Source organism: Lutjanus erythropterus, chromosome 6 (assembly GCF_056507025.1).
Source record: "Lutjanus erythropterus isolate fLutEry1 chromosome 6, fLutEry1.hap2, whole genome shotgun sequence".
Classification (NCBI taxonomy): domain Eukaryota; kingdom Metazoa; phylum Chordata; class Actinopteri; order Lutjaniformes; family Lutjanidae; genus Lutjanus; species Lutjanus erythropterus.
Genome location: NC_139322.1, coordinates 15,924,762 through 15,952,567, shown reverse-complemented (window position 1 = coordinate 15,952,567; position 27,806 = coordinate 15,924,762). Strand labels below are relative to the sequence as shown.

Here is a 27,806-nt window from a genome sequence, read left to right as displayed (position 1 = left end):
TACTGTGAGAAAAATTCTTCAAAGACTTTTTCATCTCCGTCTTGTTGATTCATGACCACAAACGAGCCACAAAAACCTGGCAACAAGGCTGAAATGATAGAATTTTGTCTTCAAAGGGGCAATAATATGAAGTTGTAATTAAAAAAACACTGGTTTACAGTCATGTGCCTTCTTGTTATTTTCATGAACTACATTAGAAGCTCTAAACACTGTCTGCATGATCAGATGCCGTTAAAAACACGTTGCTGCTGCTGCTGCTGCTGCTGCTGACGAATCAAAAACGGATGAACCAGATTAATACTTTCTATAACTACAGCCAAATCATGTTGGTCTTCTCATCCTCTCAGCTGTAAATTGGAGCGGTAGTGATGCACAACAACCTCAGTGATCCTGACGTAAGCACAAAAGAGCCACACATAGAGCCACACAACCGTCACTTGCGTAACGGCTGTGTGGCAAAGCAAATCTGTTATCTAAACTGAAACCAATGCAAATGGAAACATTAGTTAGAAAAACATAATCCAACATCAGACATGCAACACAGAGTGACAATTCAAAGTACGAGATTGTTTCTTGAAATAGTTAGTCCTCTTTATAGTTTAATACATAGCAGGCATGACTCACAAACAGAAAAACAATGAAACACAAAAACAACAATTTTTTTTTGTCACATTACTTAAATCACTGATTTTTATTGATTTTATAGGTAGCAAAATAAAAGTCTCCACCACAACCACAAACATCATTCACTAAAAGGCCCCGCAGGTGCCAAGTACAGATTTTAGAAATGTTTAAAAACATGTTCCCTAATGACTGGTTTTCTAACCTTATGTAACCTCGGAACCACACAGTAATCACAGTCATATTTTTGTGCAGTGCTGTTGGCACAGAATCAGTAAGCTCCTATCTCTCACTCAGTGGGTGGCTGCAGGGAGGAGCAGGGACCCCTGCTGCACGCTGAGCTAAGTTGAGCCAGATCGCTGTGGGCAGCATGGGAAGAAGCCAGTATGTGTGAATTATTAGATGACCCTCCATGGAGCCCGAGACATGAAATACTCTCCAGATGAGTCCTCTTCCTCTGTACAGAACAGATCGTTGAACCCCCGGTTTCCATGGCAACAGGGCAACAAGTCTACTATAGCGACCAGCACACGTGTCTGAAGGTGTTTTTCTTTCTCTGTTCTTTCAACACCTTTGAAGATCGTTCTTTTCGGTCAGACGCATACCTCTGCTGTCAAATCCTTGACATTCTTGGTAACTCATTTTGTGATCAGTTAGTTTGTTGTGCAGTTGTGACACTGAAGGAACAGGTCAGCAGTTTTTAAAATAAGCATATTCACTCTCTTGCTGAGAGTCAGATGAGATCGATGCTGCTCTCATGCCGAATCTTTTTAACGCATTCTTACTCCCAGTCATTGACTGCAAATAAAAATGGGTGATGTGTCTCTATTTCTTTTCACTGTACAAAAATGAAGTCAAACCAGTATACAAGCGCTGCCATCTTGCACTGGTGACATGATTTGTAGCCAAAGTCTGTGCCGAAGTGATCATGGTTGGAACTGCGATGTATATGATGAGAACCCCCTTTTTGTAGCATCAAATAACTAATCAAAACCAAACTGTTTTTCAGATTTATGATCTATAATGCAGCCAGCCACCAGTGGGCGATCTTGATGTTGTCCATCTATGACACTGTATGTATCTCTCTGGTGTCAGTTTTGCACGAGCAGGGCCACAGTAAAGTTTGCAATAATAAATAATACACACAGTCCAGGTAGTCTGAAAAGGGCACAAAAACTACTTGATTGTCACTTAAGTGCCACATAAGTGCACATACTTATGTACGTTGCTCTTGGCTGCAGTTATAGAAATGTGCACTTACATGTCAACAGACAACTAGCTGCTCAAGTAACACAGGACAAAATAAAAACAAAACAAAAACAACTAGTGGACTCATTGGCAGAATGTTCTATATTTTGAGGATTCTTCCAGTTAGTCAACTGGTTCTGTCACATTTTTTTCACAAATTTGCTTCATATTTAATGGACAGACATGACAGTGGTATGGATATTTTCATGTACTGTTATTCTGGGCAAGAGTATTGCGAACACCTCATCTTGCCCTCCCTTTCCAAGCATGTAGGAGAACATACAGTGCTTGCAAAACTCTATGGCCCTTTGGTGGTGCAATATAGTGGCCTCTGTGAAAAATAACTTGTGCCCTCTGTAGATATAAATGGCTCATTGTAAGGCAACAAAAAACACAATAATTCTTATTTTCAGCAGATTATAAATCAATGAAACCATATTTCTGAATATTATATTCAATTTCTGCCAAATTCTGCCACTAAACCTTCATAATTCATACACACGGACCTTTAAAAAATGGCTAAAGGCCACTGAAAAGCTAATAACCCAGCGGCTAATAATACTCGACTTTATATAAACTTTATATAGCCCGATAGTACAAATCACAATTGTCTCATGGGGCTCTACAATCTGTACAGCATATGACACCCTCTGTGAAGAGCATCTGAGGAGGGATCCCTCTTTTAGGATGAACAGACATGAAATGGATGTTGGATGTACGGAATAGATATAAAAAGAGACAAAAAATCACAGTATGTGGAAATTTTGATAGCAAAAATACAGATAGATGTAAATATGTCTATTTGATCAAGTGGTTGTATTGATCTAAAATCAAAACACGTGAGATCAGTCAGAGTTCATGCATGTTATGTTCTGATTTATTGCTGCATTAGTCATCATAGTCATTCAGTACGCTGAAAACAAATTAATACAGTACATATGGTGTATGTATCAGTCTCAGTTTGATTCAGAGACTTTGCATTGGATTTCCTGCATGCGTATTCTATTAGCCACACAACACTGAAACATATTTCATTTTTATCTCAACGCAGCCAAAGAGTCTCTGCAGCGTTACAGCAGATGGGGCATCTGGGGCGCCAACAGATTGTGAGCCTGGAGACAGACTTTCCTTTTCCTCAAAAGAGTGTGTACTGATTGCAATCAAGTAGGGTCAGGGTATACAGTGCCTCACCACAGCTACAAAGAAATGCTGAGATTACATGAAATGTGTGTCTATTGATTATTTCTTCATATTCACAATTTATTAATTTATTAACTTATTTGGAATTATCATTATTCATAATTTGTTTCAGGATATATATACTCCAACTACTAACAAACTAGTCAGAATACTTGTTTTTAAAGTACAGTATGCTCCTTTTGCTGCAGCTTGCTGCTCAAAACTACCTTTCCTCAGTGCTGAGGCACAGTTCTTTCACTGTCTTGAATGATCAGTAACCCTACAGTCTATGGCTCTTCCATGTCAATTTGCTACAAGTTGTCATGAGTGAGTTAGTTGGTTAGCTTGTTGTGTGTCATGTAACAATGGTTTTAAAGACCAGTAGGGTCAATTAAAAGGACACACATGCCATGTGGATATTATCTACAGTAGACTGCTTAAAGTCAGTGGTCAGCATGATATATTTTATACTATCAGCACCTGACTTGCAGGATCTTACCCAGGAAATGGGACACAAGATTACATCAACTTTTACAACAGACTGTCCACTAGTGATGTGGGGATGAACGTACCATTTTGTCAAATTTAGAGACCTGCATATACACTTCTACCTGGTCCCTGAAGCCTATATTACCTTTTGTTGAGCAGCATGAGCTTTCCAGGTGATTTCTTTTTTTCCCTTTAAGATTATTTTTTGGGCTTTTGCCTTTATTTTGGAGAGGGACAGCTGAAGATATGACAGGAAAGGGGGCAGAGAGAGGGGGAATGACATACAGCAAATTGGTCACAGGTGGGAATCAAACCAGCAACCGCTGCAGAGGACTGACAGCCTCAGTACATGGGGTGAACGCTCTACCAACTGAGCTATGGGAGCACTCTCAGGTGATTTCTTTGTTTTGCGTTGTATTGCTGTGCAAGGATTAGAGAGGGTGCTTTCAGTTTTGTTTCCATGCACACAGTAATGTCACTGCAACAAATATTATGGCACTTTAAAGCAGCTGAACTAAAATCTGTAGTTAGAAACCTGACAGGACAGACAAACCAAACAAACCAAGAAACAATTAAATGATCAAGAGGTTGCGCTCCTTGTGCCTTGTGAGTAAATGTGTCCACAGCATCTCTCTGTCTCTGGGGAAATGCACTCTTTCTCCGACCTACGACCCATCTACTATTAATAAGAATGTTCATGTTTATAGCCCGGCCCACTTGATCTGAAGATTAAATTCAACTTCAAAACCTTTGGCAAGGGTGTAATGATGTTGCCCTGAATGAGCAGCACAGGCTCCAGTGTGCACATCGTAAAGGTAAACAGGGAAATCTTAAAAAGCCTCACTGAAGTGACCTGTTACATTGTCAAACATAATAATTTCCCTCATTGCCTGTCACAAATGACTCTGTCTCTCTTTACTGGTGTTTTTTGTGCTGTGAAAGTTTACAACGTGTGAACACATTGGATTTCACAGCATGAAACAAACTGCTTATTGCTGTATTTCAGTGCCAGATATAAAACGATTTATCATATTGGGAGTTTTGTGACAAAAATTTTCTTGGTTATCATTATTATTGAGTACTGATAAAAACACTAAAATCTTGTCACCAAGTGTTGTATTGAAAAGCATAATAATCAAACACAGTTTTAATGGTAGCTAAAATATGAAATGATAATTCTAATTGTGTGGAATTTTACCAAGGGTTATTGTGAAACAGGTAATTGTTTCGTCCCTACTCCCAAAGCATCAAACACCGCAGCTTGGTAAGTGGCCCTTTGCTTCAAACAGTGACGCTCTAGGAATAATTTCTGGAGGCGTTCCTTTAGTGTTCTGTGCCATAGAGGTGAGGCAACGTGATACGAAGAATGAGAAAGTCTGCATATGGAGGAGCTGGGGTGGAATTAATGGTTCAAGACAAAAACAGGACTTTCATCGACGAGAGGTGAAGTCATAGACATTACATAATAGTTATGTAATGTAACTTGGATAAATAAGATACTCAATTTTAACAATAAGTTTTCCTAAATCTAGTTTTTCTAGTTCCTTCTAACAAAAAAGTTTCTCTCTTTATTTTGAAAGTCTACCTGGACGTTGCAAATCGATCATTGCTAACTTTGTTCCGTGGTTGTAAACGCAGTGAACTGCAACAGCCTGTAATTGTTTTCAATAAAATAGTCAAACTGAGTCAGTCTCCTCATTAGTCTGCCTCAGTTGGTCAAGACATTACCAGCGGTCTTAATAATGTGAATAATGAGATCCATGACTGAGTGAGATTCATGGTGTGGTCAACCTGGTTAAGTCATGCTGGAAGAACGTCAGACCCTAAAAACCAAGTGTTGTTAAAACTGGAAAGATCCAAAGAGGTCTTATCGTAACAAAGAAGACGCATCTGGCAGCTGATGTGAAGGCGAGCCAGCCTTTCCTGTCATAGATAATCTACCTCCAAACCAGCTGAAAACATTGTCCATTTTTGTTGACCTGGCCCAATGTAAAAAAAAAAATTTTTTAAAAATTGTATTGTATTTTAGGGCACTATCTTGATAAAGGATGTCTGTTAAGGAGGTCAGATTCGAGCACTGGAGTGACTGTGGATCCTTGAATTGATAGGTTTGATTTGAATTTCAGGAGCTGGCAAGGCTTTTCTTTTGATCAGGTTATCCTAGATTAAGTTAGAGTGGCCCATTTCTTACTCTGTTCTATCAATAACATTAAAGAAGGGACTAGCCAACAAAGTTTGCAACTGTAGGACCAATTTTATGTCAGAGTTTAGATGCGCAGGAAGCAAGTTTAGTGTTTTGTTGCATCCCTCATCCCCTAGCCCAAACATGGGGGTCGTATCAGAGATAAAAAATAAATAAATTGCATGTTAAATCATAAAACCACATTTTTGTTCTGTTGTGGCTAATGACAGAGTCCTATAATTATTGAATCCTAATTTATGAACAGACCTACAAGACTGCAGGCATGTGAGCCGCTCCGTGAGCCTAAGAGATAAAATATGTCTCCTTCTTTCTCAATACAATTAATAGCAGTGCTTTGAGCTAAATGCCGGCATCAATAAGAATGTTAATATGCTGATGATTGACGGGTATGATGTTAATGATATTCACCATCTCCATTTAACATGGTAGTGTGTTAAAATTTGTTGTCGCTCTAAGCTCTAAACACAAATGTAATTTAGGCTGATGGGAACGTCATCAGTTTTACAGGTGTTTGGTTGTAAACCAAAGTGTTAACACATTGGCAGAAGATATGAAAACTCATGTGATGACCAAAGTTGGTGTGATGACCACCATTTAATCCTATAAATGTCTTCAGCTAATAGGCACAGCAATCTTTTCATTAGTTGTTGAAACATAGACCAAGAAACATCAAGGGATCACATTAGTTATTGCATTTCATCCTGAGAATGGCATGAATGTCTGTAGCTAGTTTCATGCCAATCCATCTAATAACTGTTGAGATACTTCAGAAAACATAATAATTTGAAATAGTGGCTTCTCTGATAGAAACACTGCAGCTGTGGTGTTCTCATTTGAAATATCAATTCCTGAATAACTGTTTTAGTTTGCTGAATGAGGTTATATCTATTTACATACAAAATCATTAATCTTTTACAAAGAGTTAAATGTTTAAAATGGTTAAATTGAGCAGCAATAGTAGTCTGGCAGGCAGCAACTGAACACGCAGTAGTTTCATATCACTCCTTTAAAGTACAGCACTAGTCGTGGGTATTGTATGTGTTTGTTTTGGATTTTCAATCTAATTGTATTGTTTCTATTTTATTATCAGGGGTGTCATGATTCTACAAATCCATGATTCAATTAGATTTTTGATATAGATTTATTTTTGCTTTGACTGCTTTGCTATTGATCATTGTTTTTATGCCCTGACAATTGTCATTAACATTTTCAAGCTTGTGAGCTTCTCTGTGTTGTCTTTGAAGTGTTCTTTTTTATCTTCGGACATGTGCTGAACAGTATGCGAGCTGGAGAGAGAGAGAAAAAAAAAAACAGTACTGGGACAACTGCAGATTCTGCCTTTGATTTTGATGATTTAAATTATGACAACCCTTTTCAGCACACACTTAATTATTTATTCTCTTAAAGTTTTGTACTTATCTGAACAACTTCACTGTTTTGTTTCCTTCTGACCGCTTTTCACTGCCATTTTCAGCTGCAACACGCAGCTGATTTTAGTGAAAACATAATTCGAAATCTCACAGTACAAAACCTGCTCAGCGCCAAACAGCAGACAAAGTTAGGTACTGGCTGGTGAGCATAATGGAGCTTTTAGGAGCTGAAGAGCCTGATATTTCTCTCAGACCAAAAGCAGAGCTATTTCTGCTCCTTCTAGTGGTCACAAAAAATCTGCTGTCAATCAATTCATTTTAATGTCCACAGACAGCTAAAAATCTAACTTCATCAAATTAGGATTCATGCTTTTTCTTTTGCTGTTATCACATCATCGTAAACCCTCTTTAATCATCAGCACTCCATATAAAATCAGGCTGTGGTTGACGCACATGGTTAGTATGTTGAGATGAGAGGGAGTGACCGTCTTGTGCCTAAGCAATATGTACACACTGAACTGAGAGGCTTCTGGGACGTTGTTTCTCTCATGGCGCAGTCTGTGGTACGAGAGGATATGAGCCTTCAAACAAAACACTGGATGGTGACCCTACAAGAAGTTTTCTACCCTGTACTAGCAGCTGTGGGTATCCCCTGTAAGTACATCCAAACCAAAGCTCAAGAGTTAGAGCTGTTGGTTGATCTTCTAACCAAAATACTTCACTGTCTTGTGACATTAAGAAATGATGCTGCTAATTTAGTACAGTGGTTCCCAGCCTTTTTCTTAAGGGACCCTTTTTCTGTCATTGAATAAACTGATGACCTCTGACTAAGTGACATATTTTATGGATATCTCATATTATATTAAATGCATAACGAGAGCAGTACCAAACAACTGATAAACCCTACCATTAACCCAAAAAGTGAACACATTAACTGCAGGAAGTTTGTGTGAAACAAGCAATTTGGATGAATTTTGAAAAGGTTTTTTCTGTGAATATTGCAACAGAGTTGCTCAGGCACTTTTTATACAATTCTGTATCTGTTTTATTTTATTTTTAACAATCATATACACTTAATATGGTTCTCTTTTTTTTGACAAGTTCAGTGTTTTCTTCTCCCTGAAACTTTGACATTGTCATACAAGCTCGCTCATTGTTTTAACAATTGTTTTAACACTGTTTTAACAGAGAGTGAAGGCTATGAATATAGTGTGTGTTGAGGTGTTCAGAGATAAATTTTTTTCCAAAGACTATATCTTAAATAATAACTTAAACTATAAAAATAACAGTTTAATTTAGTCTTCTTCAAAGAAATAGATGGAATGGTGAGATAAAGGCCTACTGTATATATTTTTTAAGTTTTCACACACCCCTTAAAATCAAGAAAACCTCTCAGTCACTAAACTTTGGTGACTCCCAGTGGGTGTTGGGTACCTCAGGTTGGGAACCAGTGACCTACAAGCAAAATAATGCACTTTTCATGTGGATGTCCAGTGTTGATGGTAAATGTAGTCAAGTGAAGTAAACTGAGTTTTTCTGCTCACAGAAGCACCCAGCAGTCTACATATACCAGCATACATTGTGTATGAGCTTGTGACTCCCACATTGATAGCACGCCCTCTGTGCCACCCAGAGGCGAAATCATAAATCCAGCCCGTAGTTCCTCCTGTATTCAGTGACATCACCGGATGCAGGAAGAACTACAGATTTTGCAGCAGCTCTTCAGGGTCAATATAGCACGCACTGCAGAATTTGTTGTATCAGATGATTGCATTTACCATCAGCACCGACTGGACAGCCACATGAAAAGTGGCAAAGTTTCCCTTTAACACAGCAGATAAGTGGCGATAGCGAGATGCCTTTACTGACACAAATATTTTCCTCAGCCAACAGCATCACCTTTCTGATCATCATGAGGAGGAACTGCATGCTGTCCAAGTCCAGCACCTTGTACCTGATGGCCATTTCCGTGGCTGACAACCTCGTTCTGATCTTCATCGTGGTCCTCGAGCTCTCCGTTAAATACCACCAGCGGGAGCCGTTTTGGAGTTACAAGCCATGGTGCAACCTGAGGGACATTTTCAACTACGGCGCATACAACGCCTCAACCTGGCTGGTGGTTGTGTTTACAGTGGAGCGTTTCATCGCCATCCACACTTGGAAAATGAAAACCAAAATCTGCACCCAGAGATGCGCAGCGTGGACCATAGCGGCCGTTTTCCTCCTCAGTCATATTTTTGCCATTCCTTACTACTGGTCTAACGCCTCAGTCTGCGAGAACAACCAGACCAGATGCATTTACAAACCAGAAGCCCCGTCTTCCTTCATTCACACCCTGGTCTGGTTTCAAACACTGCAAGCCTACATATTCCCGTTCCTCGTCATCCTCACGCTCAACGGGCTGACCATGCGCCTCATCTCTCTCAGCAACCGGGTTCACGTCGCTTCCGATTTGATCTCGAGGGTCAACAAAGTCATGCCCCTGCTGCGCTCCAGGAAGAGAAAATCTGTGGTGCTTCTGGTGACTGTGTCCATGAGTTTCGTGCTGCTGTCTGTCACCCGAGCCATAACTCAGATCATCCTCCGCACGACTCACATGTACGCTTTGGATCGTAATGATTACAACCTGGGGATAAATGTCGCGGCAGACGCCGGCACTATGCTGAGCCTGAGCAACGCGGCTGCTAACATGTACCTGTATGTTTGCACGCAGTCCAAGTTTCGCCAGGAGTTTTTTGCGTGCGTCAGGCGGGTGTCCTTCAACTGCAAAACAAATCCGTGTCTTTAATAAACTGACACACCGGAGGAAGTTTGTACAGGTGCGCTTCCCTGGTGTCTGGGAACAAAGGAAATGATCTCACGCAGGTCATAACGCTTTAACGACTTTGTTTCTCTCAGCAGACGACGAGCCTTTAATTGAACCACGGACCCATAAAACGCAATCTAATTTTCTTTATTACTGTGTTTTACTTGTTCTTGTCCGTCTGTTAAAGAAGATGGGTGTTTTTCCCTCCTCCTCGTTAACAGTCAAAACACACATCCCCACTGTTTGACGTGACAATTTAAATGTCAGAATTAATTTCCTACCTCCATTGGTTTCCAGACACAGAGCAAACAAACAGAGAGGTCCGACTTGACGGCGGTTGTCTCTTGGAAAGGCCGAGAAAATCAGAGAAGCATCATGGTTGAACTGAAATAAGTTCAGAAAGATTACACTGAAACCTCTCTTTAGACCTAAATTTATTTTTTTACTCTAAAGCTAGATTAAATGTAATTCTGTTACACCAAAACTTTAAACTATGATCAAGCTTTAACTCTAAACTTACACTTGAAGAGATTTAACTTTAACTAAAAATGGCTGTTTTTTAAAGGTGGACTAAGCAAAATTCTCTGCTGAGTCATTATGGATAACTGGGCTAACCAACTTTTCAGCTAGCTAACAAACAATTATTTTTTTTTTTGTCAGTTTGATTCAGGTAGCTGGCAAACAATATCATATTATGTTAAGGTTTTCCCCCATCTTTTATACTCTAATTTCGGTTTACACCTCTAAACTTGGATTTACTGAACTGAGATTAGTTTTTGGTTGTGCAATATAACTCTGCTAATTTTAAATTCTGATTCACTTATTGTAAACTTAGTTTAAACACCGATTAGAGCTAATCTTAAATCAAATAATCTTTGTTGGTGCAACCCAGTGTTAATGTGGATACACAAATATCACATAACATTTGTTACTCTTTCATTTTGGATCATATTTTGATGATACACTGCATATCTTTTTTTTAAATATACATTTTTGATGATAAACAGCAGATCTGCAATAAAGTCAATCATTCTTCTCCTAAATTTTTGTTTGGTTTCCCAAACTAAAGTCAATTCTAATACAACAGAATTTAAAATGTCCTCTAAATCCCCAGTGGAAATTATGCACTTGGGTGTACAGGATATGGGGAAAAAATAGAAATAAATCCTAATTGGCTTCAGGGAAACAGATTGGTGCAAATTCCATGTTTAACCACTTAAACATCTTCAAAAACACTACAAACATGATAAAGGCTCTGAAAGCACATTTGCAGAAGGAACACTAGATTGGTCACCGCAGAGACCTGACCTCAACATAACTGAGGCTGTGTAATTGTACACAGCCTCGGTTGAAAAGTTAAAGTTGAGTCTGTTACTGAAAAAGAGACCCCGACAAAACCCAAATAAAATGAAGAATTATGGCAAATTCTGTGAGTAGCTTAAAAAGAATTTACCACAGGAGAAATATAAAATTTCCTTTGGTGTGGTGACTTACACAATGCAAAATACTGCAGTTTTGAATTTGAAGATACACCGCATAAAATACTGGCTTGTTTAAAACAGGTTTGTTACTTTTTATTATACCCATGTTTATTCCAGTGTTTTGCACAAATAAAAATGGAATCTTCTTAAAAATCTTTTTTTATTTACCTCATAACCAACACAAAGCCCCCTAGGCTTTTTTGTTACAGCTTCCAGGTATAAATGTAGAAACAGAAGTCCAGTACTCTCTCCTCTGTCTGCTCCCTAAAATAGAATTTTATGTGCAAAAATACTTTAAACAAATAACTATTGTATCTAAAGCTATGCTTTTTTCAAAATTGTGAATGACATGGGTATATAGAAACCATTACATTAACAAGATATTTAAAAATGTTAAAAGCTGAACACTGAATACAGTTGCATAAACAGATTGAACAGTTTTAAGAGAGCACCTGCACAATATGACAAAAAAAAAAAAAAACATGCAATCATTCTGCCAGATATGACAATATGAATCCTGATTTGTGGGAATGATCATTTTTGCATGACTATTTCTCTTTAAATCATTATGATGTGACATTTGTTGGGGCCTGTACCAAACAAACATGTTTTCTTACATCTGCAGACCAGGTTTGTGGGCCAAGACATCTCTGCAGCACTTCATTATCAATACTTTATACTTCCAAAAAAAAAAAAAAAAGCTTCTGCGATTTATATATTTCACTTGACCACATTGATTGATATCGATTTTGACTGTTTTGATTGTGCAACTCTATTTCCCTTTTAACAAAAAACAAAAACATCAACCTAACATTGGAGAAATTAAGTCAAATCATTTAAGAAACATGGGAACATAATGTTATGAAACATTTATTGATATTGAAACTATCCTCTAAAATGCTTCCACTGCTGAAAAATATAAAACTCTTTTGGACACAGCATTAAATGTTTAATCAATTCCACTGCGTGTTTCATGGTTTTGAATATTTAAACCAGAGAGAAGAGTTTCCTCAAGAAGTTCTCTTCACCATCAGAAACAAATTACCTTGTGGTGAAACAATGCTGGTTTGGTTTAAACGATTCCATCAGTAACTTTACTCTGAATTATCTCAAGGAGACAAATCACAACAGCTTTATTCAACCTTCAGAAGATGACAGTGAATAAACTTTATTCCATGAATTGTTGATGTGTTTACACACAGTAAAGCAGCTTCAAAGACAGTAAATGCAGGTTGAAATCCTACTTCTTCTTGCCACCTTTTGGAGCTTTGTCCAGTCCTTGGATGTACTTGCGAGGAATTTGATAGTGATCTGAAATAGAAATAAAAGCTTAGACAAACTGAATGTACTTTTACAGATAAATCTACTGAGAGACATTGTAAGATACTTAGAAGTACTACTGAAGAGGCTCAGACTGTTTTAAGCAGGGTGTAAATTAACTGTTTTGTCCACTGGCCAAATGGCTAATGAATAATGAATTAATCCAATTTTTACCCCACAGCAAATTATTTTTTTTGGCTGGTGTGTGAAGCAAATCAGCTGATATTATGGGGATGCCTTAAAAAAAAAAAAAAAAAAAAAGACTTAGATAAGTTTTGTTTAACCAGAAACAGCTGTTTCATTGCTCTCCCAAACTCAGCAGACCTCCTTTACTGAAAAGCAGTAATTTCATCCTTGTCATCTTTATTCAAAACTCCACAGAAACAAAATAACAATCACCATAAACATTTTGGCTTGTCTTTCCACTGTTCCAACAAACGGCAACTGTGGTTTGATTGAAACAAACCCTCAATTCAATATGTAAGTTGAGAAAGCTGGTGGGTTGGACATTAGAGAAGCAGCAGGGAGAAGCAGCATGCACAGTCAGGATATTTCCACATTTAAAGCTGTAAATTAAGTGTTTATTTCGCCCAAACAACTAGATATGGTGATTATTGGGGCAGTGGAGTTGGAACGTGTGTGTTTTACGATGGTGGACTTGGTGAGAGCAATAAAACAGCTGTTTATGGTTTAAAAAATAAATAATTCTTACTCTTTCAAACAGGTCTATTTCTGTAGGAATTTGTTTTATAATGTTGTCACACATTTAAAATAGTGTGAGCTCAAGTCTGAGCTTGTCACCGGCAAAACACGAACTTTTAGTGGACGTACTCTGACAGTGTGCAGTTGCCCATAAGGATTACACTGCGGCCTGTTTCGCATGTTGTAGCGTTCCCACTGTATGCTGAACCACTTTCAAAAACTGTTGTCCCCATCAGTCAATTGGACACAAAAACATGGAAAAGTAAGGTTAAAAAAGTAGCTAAGTTACCCTTTAAATTCCATACCTAGCAGCAAATTGCCGGCTTGATGAATCTGGTTGCCTTGGATCTGGACCAGGACTTTGTCTTTGGACCCAGGGATGGGCTGTAAGACGGAGCTGGCCTGGACTCTGTGCTGCAAAGCGGTAGCAACGACTGCAGGATCCAAACCGTACACTTCAAGGTTCTTTATTAGAGTCACCTACAAGTGACATGTGGAGAACAATAAGAGCTGGGCGGTGAATCAGCCAGGTTGACAGATTAAATCACCACAAACACACATTTGTATCATATACATGTTGGTCAGTAATTTAAGGGATCGTAGCAAAAGTTATCACCTTCTTATTAGAGCCTCGAGAAGCAACAGAGATGTCTATGGGCTCAATGCGACCCTTCTTTATGATGGGTGCCTGCCCAGGGAATACAACTTGATAGCACTCCTGCATATGTCCCATGGTCCTGTGAAAATAAATTGGCAATATTTAATCTATACTCCCTTTTCCCAAACTGGGGTACTTGTACTCCCAGGGGTATGTGAAGTGATGTAGGGGGTATGTGAAAAAATAAATGTGATTTGCAAAACGTAGACTGTGTGTGGAAAATGATTTAGGACTCAGAGTCTCTCAAATTCCACCAAACATTGCAGAGTTCTGCGTATCCTCTCATGCACATCCTTCCGTGTTGAGTATTTCACATTTCAAGTGGATTTTTTATATATAAACTCTATTTGTATGTATGTGTGGAGAAGGAAACAAAAAAATACATAAGAGTGGGCTTATGTAGCAACTTTTTAAAAATTATACAAACAGATGACAAGGTTAATTCTTAATAAGTACCGGGGTGGAAAAAGCAATACGAGGATAAGAGGGAGGTCTTTGCTTTGTTCTGTCTAGAATCTCTAAAACCCGCTGTGATTGTTCCACAAACAACGTTTTCCATTAGTCACTTGGCTTCAACACAGGACAAAATGTATTTAACTTGAGGCACAATCAGCTAAAAACATTATGACCTTTGGTTCTTTAATAGTGTATCTTGCTTTTATAGCAGCAGTTACAAACCAGATGTTGTATCAGACTTCAGAGTGGGAACATTATTGTTGTTTACAGATCAAATTTGGATTATGGGTTTGCATTAGGATGATTATCTTATTCAGCGTCCACTCTGCAATGATGGTGCTGACTGCCTCCACCTGTCCACATTACAGCATACACGCATGCCGATTCATGTTGTTGCAAATGATGTTGCTTTTATTTTGTTTTTTTGGCATGTCCATTCATTCCTGTTATGACTACACAGTTGCAGTTAAAGATTATTAGTCTTTTACTGTCTGTTGAATTAGATTTCAGTGCTGGCTACATAAGATTCCTTCCAACTTGTGTGATCCAGAGTGCTGAAAAGTCCAACATTTATTGAAGGAGGATTGCTGTACTAATTTAGAAAACTCACAACATGTTTTTATCCAATGAGAAATTCTGCTTCAGTCCATATTTGTTGTGTTTAACCTTTCAAAAACAACATGTTTAGTATATACACACTTATCTTCATAAATATTTATTTAATTTGATTATTCATTTTGAAAATTTCCTTTTTCCTTAATATAGCATATAATATATAATATATAAGACATATGAAAACATGTGAAATTTAACACTATGATGAGCTTTGTAGAGCTTGAAAAATGGGGGCCCAGGCACTAAACAAATAATATTTAAATATACGTTCACTAACACATTGTCTAGATTTAAAAAAGTGCCAACTACTACTAACTACTAAGTCCCAAAGCAAAGAAGCTAAAAACTAACCTAACCTGGATTTAAGAAACTACATCATAGTCCCAGAACTTTTTATATCAGACTCAAAATTTGTTAAATAGGTAAAAAAAAAAAAAAAACAATAAATGCAGACATATGGCTAATGAAATAGTACAATTTCAATGGCTTTCAGACTAGAGAAACCAATTTAAAAGTTACCAGGTGTTTAGGGTATTCAAGCTTCAACATTTTTTAAAGGTAGCTGCCTCCTTAAGGTCTTTTTGAAGACAAACAGATGATACTCCCATAGTGTTACCAGTCTCACTCCACACCTGTGGACCTCTGCAAACCACACTAAATCTCATACATTTAAGGTTATGATTTCTTACCCTTTAGGAGACGATGTTTTCTAGTCTTATATGTGAGAGAATGAATTTATATAATGCTTATTTTTGATAAAGTTCCAACTTCAAAAGACAATCATTATACTTTTTCATCATATGTTTTATATTTGTCAGTGTGCATGAATATAATTTTGCAATTCTTTGAATGAATGAACATGAGCATTGACACAAAAATATATCAGTTTCCTTGCGGTCAAAAAACTTTGCTTGCTGCACACAAAGGGAGGCACGCACTTGTATTCACAGGGCCGCCTAGCAGCAATGTAATAGCACCGTAAATCACATTTAAGATGATAGAACTAATTGAGTTAGATTCAATAAAGAAAGTTGATTTAATAAAGAAGACTTGAGTATTTAACCCAATGAATTGCTTTATTTAAGGATTCTGTTGAAGGATTTTTAGGGCGATCATAGAATCTGACGACAGACATTCCTAGCTTCATTTAAAAACCTCAACAGAGCTTGATGAAAAGCCAGGAAGTGCAGAGCAACGACATGGAAGTCGGATTCCTGTCTCCTCAGAGCTGCATGGTTTTTGGAATTGAACAGCAACATTTCACTTGAAAAGATTACATATACTCTCAGAAATGAATACAACACCTTTCTGAAGATTTGGCAGCCTGCATGGGCACCATGCCGATGTTAAAATATTACAAGAATTGATACACATTTAATCATCTGAATAAGCAAGGATCATTACATTGACTCTTATTTTATGTTGCATTTACTGACATATTTTAATATTTCTTTTCTTTCTTTCTCAATTTTAATTTGACTACTACCTATTCATTTTGAGTAAGGCCCTCTTTGAGTTTGTACAGTGCCGATAAAAGGCATTCACCCTCATGGATGTTTTGCCCTCTTATTGCTTTTACTTAATGGAATCACGGCCAATGTAATTTGGCTTTTTGACGAAAAAGAAAAAAATCACAATAAAAAGCTCTTTCATGACAAAGTGAAAACAGATTTCTACAAAGCAATGTCAATTAAATAGAAATATATAATGTAAAATAAGTAAATAAATATTCACCCCCTTCAAGTCAGTATTTAGTAGATGCACCTTTAGCTTTCACATTCGGACACTGCAATTTTACTCCATTCTTATTTGCAAAACTGCTCAAGCTCTGTCAGGTTGCACGGGGATCAGACGCGAACAGCCCTTTTCAAGTCCAGCCACAAATTCTCTATTGGATTAGGTCTGCGTTTTGACTCGGCCACTCCAGAACATTCACCTTGTTGTCTCTAAACCGTTTCTGTGTACTGTAGCTTTCGCTGTATGTTTCAATTCATTATCCTGCTGGAAAATAAATCTTCTCCCAAGTCGTTGATTTTCTTGCAGACACAATCATAATCAAATGGGAATCTCTAAAATTCCACAGTATGTATGTATAACATGTACTGTAAGTTCTCCCATTGTAGTCTGCTTAAAGGGACAGTTCATCCCAAAGTCAAAAATACATATTCCTCCCACCTGTAGTGCTATTTACCTTACCACGTATCTTGATAGTTTCTTTATGTTTTTGGTGCACTGAGCACCACAAGCTAAATGCCCTTTAGTCCCATTATATTCGAGAAGGCAGACATTTCCATGGACAGTATCTCCAAAACTCACATGAATAAACATGAATAAACAACACTACAGGCAAAGGGAAAAATATGTGTTTTTGGGGTGAGCTGCCCCTTCAAGAAGTACAGATAAAATTTTTGGCAATCTGGTGCGAGCAGACTCATGAGTGGGTACACAACCTTTTATATTGTACACTGTCCCTTAAAAACACGATATAAGAAAACAAAACAAGTCTTTACCTGCTAAACAGGTCATCCCATTTGAGAGACTCGATCTCCTGATACTCTGATTTCTCCAGCAGGCAGTCACACAGAGTCGGGTTTATGGTCACATAGCTGATAAGAGGGAGAAAAAAGCACTGAATAAAGCACATCATACAGTGGATGGATGGTACCCAGCATGGATCATGCTGTCTTGTTAAGCCATGCCAGTTCCATGGCAGATTTCATTTAATTTCTCCCATTACTCAATGTCTATTTGCTTAACATCAGAAGATGGCCAAATTTCCTAAAAAGAAACATGAGATGCCTCTTCAGTCACATTTAATCATTTTGTCCAGTTATAACAACATCACATGGCCTGAGGTCAGCTCTGTGTTTGTTCAGTGGCTTTTGAAGCTGCCCTTTTATAACTACAACCCCTTATGTAAAAACTGGCGGTTATATCAACTGAGCTCTGTGCCTTCAGGGTTGTTTGATTGCAGAGGATATTTCCCATCAGCTGACAAGCAAAGAGTTTGATTGTGAAATAGAAATCCTTTGGACTCTTGGCAGATTAGCCAGTGAGCTAAACAAGATAAAAAACAACAACAACAACAAACAAGTGTACTCTGGTGGTAATAACAGTAAGTGACATGTTCTGGTATCTGTGGTTATGAACAGTTCAATTTATCAGCATCTACTTACTTCTTATTATTTTCATCCACCAGTTCATTCTTCTTCACGTACTCTGTGACAATATGTCTCACTTCACCAGGTTGCAGTATTGTTCCTTTCCTGTGGGCACCATAGTACAAGAATAAAGTTGGATATGACAGAATGTATCAAGGTATCATAAGGTTTGAGAGTTTTTACGGCTTTTGTAATGCTACTTAAATTAATAAGAATTCAAAAATACAGACAAAAATAAAGAGAGTTTGGCAAAAACATAAATTTGCATTAAAGGAGTTTTTTCCAAATGGAAACTCCCACACATCTGTTAACAAACACCAATGACTTTGGTTACAGTGCTGATGAACTTCCTGTCCCTCCCTCAACGTAGGCTGTTTGTTATGTGTGGCAACGCCATGTAAAAATTGATGTCAGGACACAAACAATTTTTAGAAAAGTGTGGGAAAACAGCAAGTCTATATCATGTCTCATGACCACAGCATTCACAGCAAAAGCAAGCCTGTCCCCAGATGTATTTAAAAAATACACAAAACTAAAAAAGAAAATACAGTATAAAATAGCCCAAAACATGAATGAAGCTATTTAACTGCTGGATACTACTGGGCATGTCTCGCATATGCCATGGTTTTGATCCGTGATGGTCTGTGCAGTTTGACGCGGCAGAGACAGGCAGGCTGCAGGAGCTCCACAGCAGAGCAGGACGCAACGATGAGTCCTACGATGTAAGTTGATCAGCTGTTAATAACTGTCATACTGTTAGACCTGAAAACAAAAGCCGACTGCTAACGCACTCTGTTTAGTGGCTGCCTGTCTCACTGCCTGACAAACTCCAGTAACATTTTGCTCATTTTATCAGTTAGAAACCTCTACACCTTCTACAAGATTATTAATGACTTCTTACAAATTATAAACGGACACTTAGCCATTTGGCGAAAAATTCAGCATTGATTTGAACTCTGATTGATGTGAAACAGACATTCCAGTCCCGAATAGAAATTTCAAAAGGGGACACCGCAGCTGTAGTGTTTATATCAAGTGAAGCGAGGATTTCAACTTGCTTCCTCAATGTGTGATGACACATCGTGGTCATCTTATAATTTATTACAGTAAACATATTACAGATGTCTCCATTAACTACAAGATACAAGATGTCTCCTGTTTGGCTGCAAAGTCCATTTTTGAGCAGTGGGGGACATCTGACAATGTTAAAGTTTACCATCGGAAGCATATAATAGAAAACTATCTGTCCAGCTGTGTTTATTAAAGGAGTTTTGTAAAGATACATCAATGTTATTATCCCCCTAAGCCCCAACATGTCCATTGTGCATTTGAACGTGCCCCTAGAGCAAGAACACATAGTGTGTTATTGTCATTAGGGAGCTATTGAATTAAGCACCTGGGGGAGAAAACTGCAGCTGGAACGTGCCTTTCTCCATACAAGTGCTCTGTATTAGCGGCCAGATGGGAGTAGAGTGAATAATGAGTTGAGGGGGTATCCAGGGTCACGTGCTGCTGAAATTAGTGGAGACTAATGGTTTTGTTAAGACAACAGGGGGAGCAGTGGAGTGTTGTTTATTAAGTTAGACATCTGTAAGGTAATAACAGAAGGTGGTGGACAAGACAGGGTAATTTAGGTTTGTGAGTCTTTGCTGGAATGAGCATTTTAAAAATGACCTTTTGATTGATTTTGATATTTATACAGTGTTTTAAGTGTTTCTTCACACAGCTCAGTTTTCGAACTTCAGTTCAGTCAAAGTTCAATTTGGTTTGTTTTATGTTCTTAGTAACATATTGATTCCGTGCTTACAACCCCCGATTCCAAAAAGGCTGACACTGTGTAAAACATAAATTAAACAGACTGTGATAATCTGCTAATCCTTCTTGACATATACTCAATTGAAAACAGCCCAAAGACGATGTATTTTTTCTGGATTGCCAATAAGAGTCACGCTTCGTGAAACTGGAATGTACTTGATCTTTAATAAAGCGAGTTAAGCACAGCAGAAGTCGTGTCTTGCAAATGTGTTAACACTTTAATTGGTTTCACACTTCCCTCACACCCGTGTTATAACACAGATCTCATAGAAAGAAAGACAACTCTATTGGATTAACGGTGTTTAATAGAAAATCTGTCATAAACTTTCTGTACGAACGCAAAGTAGTTTGTTCTCTTTTGAAATCTCCATTCCGGTCCAGAATGACTGCTTTTGTTTGCCTGTTTCATATTTATTCGGGTTAAAATACTGCAGACTATTCCCCATGTGAATATTTATGTTCATGTTCATGAGTCCTAGGAAATAATGAATAATCTTTTAGCGGGACTAGATGTTTATATATGTTAAATTAAGCAATATGTTAACGGTGTCTGGCAGGCAGTCATTTAACTCAAACTCCAGACTGTGTATTTTCAGAGCAGTAGGCTTACTTTTCAGGATAACAGGCTTATCTTTACATCAACAGGTAACTGACAGTTATAAACAGCTGACCAACTTACAGTGAAGGACTCATCATTGCTCCTTTAAACAAAAGGAAAACATCTATTCATGGCTTATAGAATTTACTTGCAATATTGTGCATCTCTGCCGCAGCTGTGTGACACTCATTTGCATAACTCTTAAGCTTCTCCATGTACAAAAAAAACGCCATCTCTGCGTTGCATTTGTATGCCAGGATCAGAAGACCAAAGACACATAAAAGACCATGGCAGAAGGGCCAGAGGAAGAGCAGTTTGCATTTGTAGGGCCCCACTGTTGCAGCTCAGCCAAAAAGAACGGCACAGATAAACCTGATGCAGGAGGATAAAAAGTTTTGTTTCTCATTATTTCTGATTTTGGGTGAAACTGTTTTTGGAATGTTTTGTGAGGAACGAATGCCTCACAAAAGCCGTCCCATAATGAATATCAAATTTTGTCCAGTGTACGTGCTTAACATAGGTTTTATGTCTTACAGCAACACGATCATCATTGGAGAAAGTAATACAGTTCATGTTATGATTTGCTTACTTGCCTTTTTTGTCACATACTATAACAATCAACAAATGTCACAGGCATTTATCACAAATTAAGGTTGATTCAGTTCATACTGATATTTACATTTTGTATTTTGCTGTCTATTGTATAATGACTGATTGAAAAATTCATTCATTTGACCACAATTTGTGTTGTTTGATAAAAGTATTTGCTTTGTTGCATGATTTTATTTGTCTTGCCAATTAGAGCATTTTGCATCCATGCATTGTGGTCAGTGACTTTCAATTCAGGCCTGTATGTGAACTGTGAAACATCTGAAAGGACAAAAAGTAAGCAAATGAGAAAAACTGCAATGTTTTACCTCAGCAACTTAACTGATTTTGTTATGCTTATTCTGAATTTGATGCCAGGCACATGTTTAAGGTTGGGATAGGAGCAACAGAAGACTGGGAATGTTGTGGAACGTACACAAAACATCTGGAACACTGCACAGATAAAAAGGTTAATTGGCAACAAAGGCCTGTACTAAGAAAGAAGCAACACAGCCAGGCTTTCTTTGCATAAACAGGCTTGACAAAACCTGATAATGGGTATCATAACAGAGGCTATCAACTTTCTTTGTTAACCCAGACTTAACCCTCAGGCTCTGTGTGTGTTCACACACAGTGTTTGATGTGTCACTTCACTCTTTTTTTCTGCACAAAATGGGCCAATCGTGTGATAACTACTTCAACCTAGATGAACAGGCCATTAGAATGGAGAAGTATGAAGAATTTAAAAAATATGTTATGGCAAAAAGCAACACTGCTGCTGCAAATAAGGCATAAGAGGGATGCTGGCACAAAATTAAAAATGCTATCACATTGTGAAACACATAATTATATAAAGGATTTAAATATATTGGCACATCATTTGTTTCCTAATGATTGTATTCAGCTTTTATTTACATTTTACCTAATCTTGTTAAGTTAAAATGACTACTGTGAAGAAGTTCTAGAAAGAACAAAAGAAAAGTAGCATTAATGGCATCTACCTTCTGCTAGCAATCCCACAATGCAACACGTCACATTTCACAGATACAAAAAAACACCGCAGCTGTCAGTGATGATGCAAAATGATGATGATTCATGAGATATCAATTTACTAATTTAGAAGTACTTATCTTCGGAGAGTGTGTCTATTACATAGGGGAGTGGGGGTCAGAGGGGGCAAGGGAGTGATTTCAGGCACATCCCAAGAGGGAATATTGTCTTTTCCCCTCACAGGGAGGTCAGAGGACGAGGATTTGGATCTGGTTGGGATTCAGTGCAACATTCAAGTAAACAGGAAACTTGTGTCTGGGTTAGGAAAACACACAAGCGCACACACACCTCTTCTTTGCATCCAGGAAGAGAGGCTCCAGTCGAGCTGACACGGAGTAGAGAGTTGTGATCTCAGGGGCACGGTACATGGTTTCTCCTTCCCCTCCATCCTGCACTGGAGCTGCTTCAACATCTGTCTCCTCAGGAACGTTGAAGGCACGCAGTCTATGACATGTTAATGTAATAAAAATGAGAAGCAAAAGGCTAGTCATTCTTACTGTGGGCGTGCAGTGAGTTTGAAACTTAACCAAGAATTTCTTTAAGTTCAAACAGGGCCTGGCTCACTCTTGATTTTTCCAGTCCACCTCCACAATGCTTTCCACACCCTTGGTCAGTTCTTTGACTCGCACAAGGTTGTGCTGCTGCTGCATTGCCTGAAGAAACTTGGACAACTGTTGGATAAAAACATTGAGTAAATGTTTACTAATGGTGCTACAACATAAGTATTGATATCTGAAAATGTCTGGACATCACGTGCACCTTTTTGTAGCTGGATTTCTTGATATCAAGTTGCTTTCCACTTGGGCTGAAAAAACAAAATACACACAGAAGATATTTTCAGGACTAAACTGAAGCACTCTTCAGCACCTCTAAAAATATGAGCGAAACCTTACCAGCAGGAGAACATGTGGTTGCGGAGAAATGTACTGGTCAGCAGAGGGAGCTCTGACTTCTTCACCTTGCACTTGAGCGCATGGAGAAAACACTGCAGCAGCAAGGCATCCATTATCTCTGTGAAATCAGGGTAAGACCTGGGTCACATCATTTTCTAATTGAACATGCTTCTATTTTGCCACACCAGGAAATTTTATCATCCAGCTGTATCAAGAAAACACAATGATGTGGTCACAAAAATAACCCAGCAAGCTTTCAAGCTCGCCCTGCAACCATTTAGCACTGATTGTCTCAATTAGATTTGAATCGAAGATAACCGTATTTATGAGGCTGAGTCTTGTCAAGAGCTGATTTTGTGCAACTGTGGTGGCAAGTACTTCAATGCCACTATTATAAATACAAAAAATCATTTTAAATTACATTTTAATAAATACAACGTGAAATATGACAAAATCTGGCACCTTGTGGCATTTTCTGGTCATCCTGGTTCACATCTGCTTCCTCATTGTCCTTTTCATCTTTCTCTTCCTCCTGCTCAGCCAGATTCAGCTCCTCAATAACAGAACAGGCTTGATCAGTCATTGTTCCACCAGGACTCTGCTCTTCCCCCAGACTCCTGTTAACCTCTTCCTCTTTGACTTCACCGTCCTCTTCATTCATGTCCTGTCCTTCACTCTCAGCATCTGGCAAAGACGGAGGACCTGACTTGTCTCCAAAAGCCCTTAAAAATGTATAAAAACACATGTGCATTGGAGGTGTTCACTCATCTGCTGGGCTGCACAGTGAAACCTGTAAATGTCATTAGAATTTTGGCTACAATTGTTTAATCTTTACCAGCTCTACATTTGAGACTATTTCTTTTTAGGGCTACTGTGCATATTAAAAAAAACAATAAAAAGATGGATGGATGATTCCAATCTATAAAAAAAAAGTCACACACATGGTTGCTACTCCAATGTAAGGCTCTTACCTATTTGCTTAGTTAAATCCAGATGGTGACTTTTTTTGGCCAGACAGGATATGATCTCAACATTAAAGGTTTCACAATAAAATGGGGAATATGCTCATTCACCTTCCTACTGAGAATAGATGAGAAGATTGATACCAACTGTTTTTCTAATATGCTGAGCAGGTTTAGAATATTGTCCATTTTATCCATATGAAATATACTTACAGGGTCCATTATTTATTGTAAATACAGTTCTCATCATTTTATGTATTTCTTTTTCATTTCTTGGTTTACCATTTGCAATCACATGACCTGTCAGGTGACCCCTTCGACAGGTACTTATAAGGTGTGTCTATGAATTTGTTTCATGTCCGAGGTATCAACCAATTCGATAAGAATTTCAATACATGTTTAACGATACAATACACCTTAGAAATTTTTAAATAGCTAACGATTTGGTGCAATGCAGTTCAGCCCTGTCATGATACAATACAAGATGATGCAATGTGTAAATCTTTACATTTTGATTCTATTAATGCTATATTTGTAGAGAATTATTAGTTGCGAGAAGAATTCCTGATAGTTTTACTAAATCCAGTAACGATAGAAACAGAGAGGAGGACACAGTACATTGGTGTTAACATCTTATTGGGGATCTCAGATTTGTTTTACCTTCAGACAGAGCCAGCCTCACTTTCTCCCACTGTTTCCAGTCTATATGCTAAGCTAAGCTTACAATCTTCTTGCTGTAACTTCATAATGAAAGGACAGTCATGAAGACTCTGTCGATCTTCTCATCTGACTCTTGGCCAGAAAATATTGAACTATCCTTTAATAAAAAAAACATTCATTCGCAAAAATGCAGGAGAGAAATCTGCATAAAGATGTGAGCTACTCACCAGAGATTGTCCATGTACGTGTGGAGAACACACACTCCTCTCCCTTTCATACCTGAACTGTGCATCTCTGCACTGGACACTGCAGCAGTGCCAACTGCAACAGGAGCTCTGTGATCAAACAGAGGAACAGTGTCACACTTAAACACACAACAGGTACATTCTGCTGCTGTGTGTCTCTCACAACAACAAAAGACACAGTTTGATTACGTGAAATGGCGTGGGATCGTGGGAGCTGTTATCTTCACTTTTAAACAATCACCATAGCTGATGACTCAAGCAAAATCATGTTCATGGACGAGGTAATATTATGGTTTTATTCACATTACATATAGTCATGTTCGCTGACTTCCTTCCTCACTCTATGACGTATCCGGCATATCCTGTGGTTTCCTGGAAGTATGTTGTTATAGCAACTAACAACTAGCTAGCAATGTTTAGCAGGAAAAAAACACTGTTGCCTCGAATAAATGATTGATTTCTCTGGGTTTTACATTGTTGTAAAAATCTGAGACAATATAAATATGCAACTTATCCATATATATGTATAACATGTCTGGCACTTTTAGACATTTTCATGCAGTAATGTTACATATTATAGCTTTAATTCTGTGAGGAACATGTCAGAAGTCTTTCCAAATCTCTTAGAACTTACCTATTGTTCACTACTGTAACAGCACAGCAGTTGCCCTGTTTCACATCTGGGAGACCAGTTGAAGGCAACACCACACCTGGGAGCATGAGATCTTTGCCGGAAAAGTATGTATTACTACATATCAGTCTTAATATATCGCAATAATATCTACAGGTACAGTGCTAAACATCTGTCCAGGTCTTGAGCTTAGAAAAAGAAGCTCACCTGCCCCTCCGATCAACTTCTGAAGCACAGGAGGCCATGTCCTGAATGTTGGCAGGAGAGCAGGGTAACGCCAAAGCACATACACTGAAATATATGACAAAATAAAGCTAAAATTATTTACATAGAGAACCATACAGTATTGTATCCATTAAATCATCTCAATGTAACTTAAAAGAAAGTGTTTTACCTGTAGGATAAAGTCGTTTGTCTAGTTCAAAGAACAGAGGATTTTTATTCAGAACATAAAGTGTCACTGCATCTCCCTTATGTGCATAAATCTTCACTACATTTAATTCTTCTTTGTTGGGGACCAGCTCAGACAGCTCATCAGCAGACAGTGAAGGAAAGGCTGAGGATATGTCAGCTTTGAGCTTTCTCCTGAACAAAAACAAGAGCCTCAGTCATTGGGTAATATCATATGAGTAATAATCACTGCTACAGATATATTATTTTGCATATTTTGCTGTTTTCACACATCCTATTCACACCATAACCAATGCTTTGTTCGACGTAAATGCTTAAGAGTTTGAAATTACTGATTGCATATACTTTAATGCATATTTTTTATTTAAAAAAATATTATGGCTTGCTTAATACATCTTATCGTAAGCATAAAAATATTTTTTCCTTAAAACATGACTCAATTCACCAGTTATCAATAGTTGGAAATTACTGTAGTATTTAAGAAATAATCAACTATTCAACTAATCATTGCAGCTCTAGAACAAGCAGAGCAATATAAGCAATATACCAACCACAACATGCTATTTACTGGACTAGAAGTCGGACTGGCATGTTCAAGTGCAACTAAAATGATAATATCAGATCATGAATGGAGAAACCCAACTTTGCAGTGTTAATCCAGTCTTAAAATCTTGTGCTAAATTACAAAATGTACAAAATTGCAAGGAAACAGTTTACTAAGATAAACAATATCCTAAATATGTTGCAGCTGATAGTGAACTGACTTTATCAACTCAGTTCAGGCACTGAGGATAAATAACTCAGAATAACTAACTACAATTAACTAACAACTGATATGACGGTCTGAATCTATCTCTATTGTTACTGTGGTTGTGTGGACAAACATGAAGCTTAACCTCAGAGCTTATCGTTACTCTAGGTTAGACTTGATCCAACAATGTCAGGTTAATTTTGGTTTGTTTGGTTTAGTTAGCGGTTCCGTAAACTACCACATAAATGAAAACTGCATTTTTGCAAATTGTGTTTCGCTGACAGCAGCGACAGCACTGACTCACCTGTCTGATCCTTTGATTGCAGTGTTGGATTTGACTCGAAACGGTTTGGCAAACATCTTCTCTGAATAAACTACTGCGACGAATTCAGCATGTCCGCCTCTCTATTTTCATTATATCGGCACATAAAAATCTTACATGCCTCTGTATCGACGTAATAGCCTAATATAATTCTTGTGTTGGCTTTAAGATATGAGCTGTTCCTCGCTGTGTATGATGGTCCGATCTACATTTATTTCCGACGTGAAACTACCGCGGCAAGGGTGTACCGTTAGTTCCGCCGGGCGAACGACGCACATGGACGTTAGAATAAGAGGAGGAAAAGTTTATTTATTTTTTTTACTTGTCACCTGCGCAGGTTTTTACTTGTCATTCAGATGGATGATTTTGTGTGTCGCTCTCAGGATGAATCAGACACTTGAACCGGAATATCACCTCTGGCAAGTTTAGCACAGAGATTCTCAATTTTTTTTCCTCAGCTAAGGACTACAAGATGCAAAAAATACCGGGGACCCTCTAATGTATGCAATAAATATATCTAAAATAATGTATCAGTAAATGTATTGAAAAAAAAAAAAATTATATATATATA

General features: G+C 38.0%; 2 protein-coding genes across 4 annotated transcripts; one reads left to right on the top strand and one right to left on the bottom strand.

The window, feature by feature from the left end:
* The first annotated feature begins 9,012 nt into the window (after window positions 1-9,012).
* Window positions 9,013-10,254, top strand: LOC146325070 (putative G-protein coupled receptor 139). Its single transcript, XM_084719983.1, has one exon. The coding sequence runs from the start codon at window positions 9,023-9,025 to the stop codon at window positions 9,896-9,898; it is 876 nt and encodes a 291-aa protein (XP_084576109.1). The 5' UTR covers window positions 9,013-9,022; the 3' UTR covers window positions 9,899-10,254.
* Window positions 10,255-12,501: 2,247 nt separating this feature from the next.
* On the bottom strand, window positions 12,502-27,312 carry eif2d (eukaryotic translation initiation factor 2D). 3 transcript variants are annotated; one of them, XM_084720846.1, is made up of 15 exons: window positions 27,218-27,312; window positions 26,146-26,336; window positions 25,959-26,042; window positions 25,755-25,845; window positions 25,103-25,210; window positions 23,716-23,975; window positions 23,254-23,371; window positions 23,120-23,165; window positions 22,925-23,031; window positions 22,649-22,804; window positions 18,325-18,414; window positions 17,659-17,754; window positions 14,036-14,156; window positions 13,725-13,899; window positions 12,502-12,708 (listed from the first exon to the last, which is right to left on the bottom strand). In XM_084720846.1, the coding sequence occupies exons 1-15, from the start codon at window positions 27,271-27,273 to the stop codon at window positions 12,638-12,640; spliced, it is 1,770 nt and encodes a 589-aa protein (XP_084576972.1). In that variant the 5' UTR covers window positions 27,274-27,312; the 3' UTR covers window positions 12,502-12,637. The 3 variants fall into 3 exon arrangements, with proteins under 3 accessions (XP_084576972.1, XP_084576973.1, XP_084576974.1); XM_084720847.1 differs by lacking the exon at window positions 27,218-27,312 and having other exon boundaries at window positions 25,959-26,065; window positions 26,146-26,259; XM_084720848.1 differs by lacking the exons at window positions 12,502-12,708; window positions 13,725-13,899; window positions 14,036-14,156 and adding an exon at window positions 14,305-15,199.
* Between the last annotated feature and the right edge of the window lie 494 nt (window positions 27,313-27,806).

What these genes read in the sequence shown, in the direction of transcription:
- LOC146325070 (XM_084719983.1), top strand. Translation starts at nt 9,023, where the DNA reads ATGAGGAGGAACTGCATGCTGTCCAAGTCCAGCACCTTGTACCTGATG.
- eif2d (XM_084720846.1), bottom strand. Translation starts at nt 27,273, where the DNA reads ATGTTTGCCAAACCGTTTCGAGTCAAATCCAACACTGCAATCAAAGGA. An exon ending in GAAGTTGATCGGAGGGGCAG is followed by an intron (nt 25,846 to 25,958) that starts GTGAGCTTCTTT and finishes TTTCCGGCAAAG; the next exon opens with ATCTCATGCTCCCAGGTGTG. An exon ending in AACCACATGTTCTCCTGCTG is followed by an intron (nt 23,166 to 23,253) that starts GTAAGGTTTCGC and finishes TTGTTTTTTCAG; the next exon opens with CCCAAGTGGAAAGCAACTTG.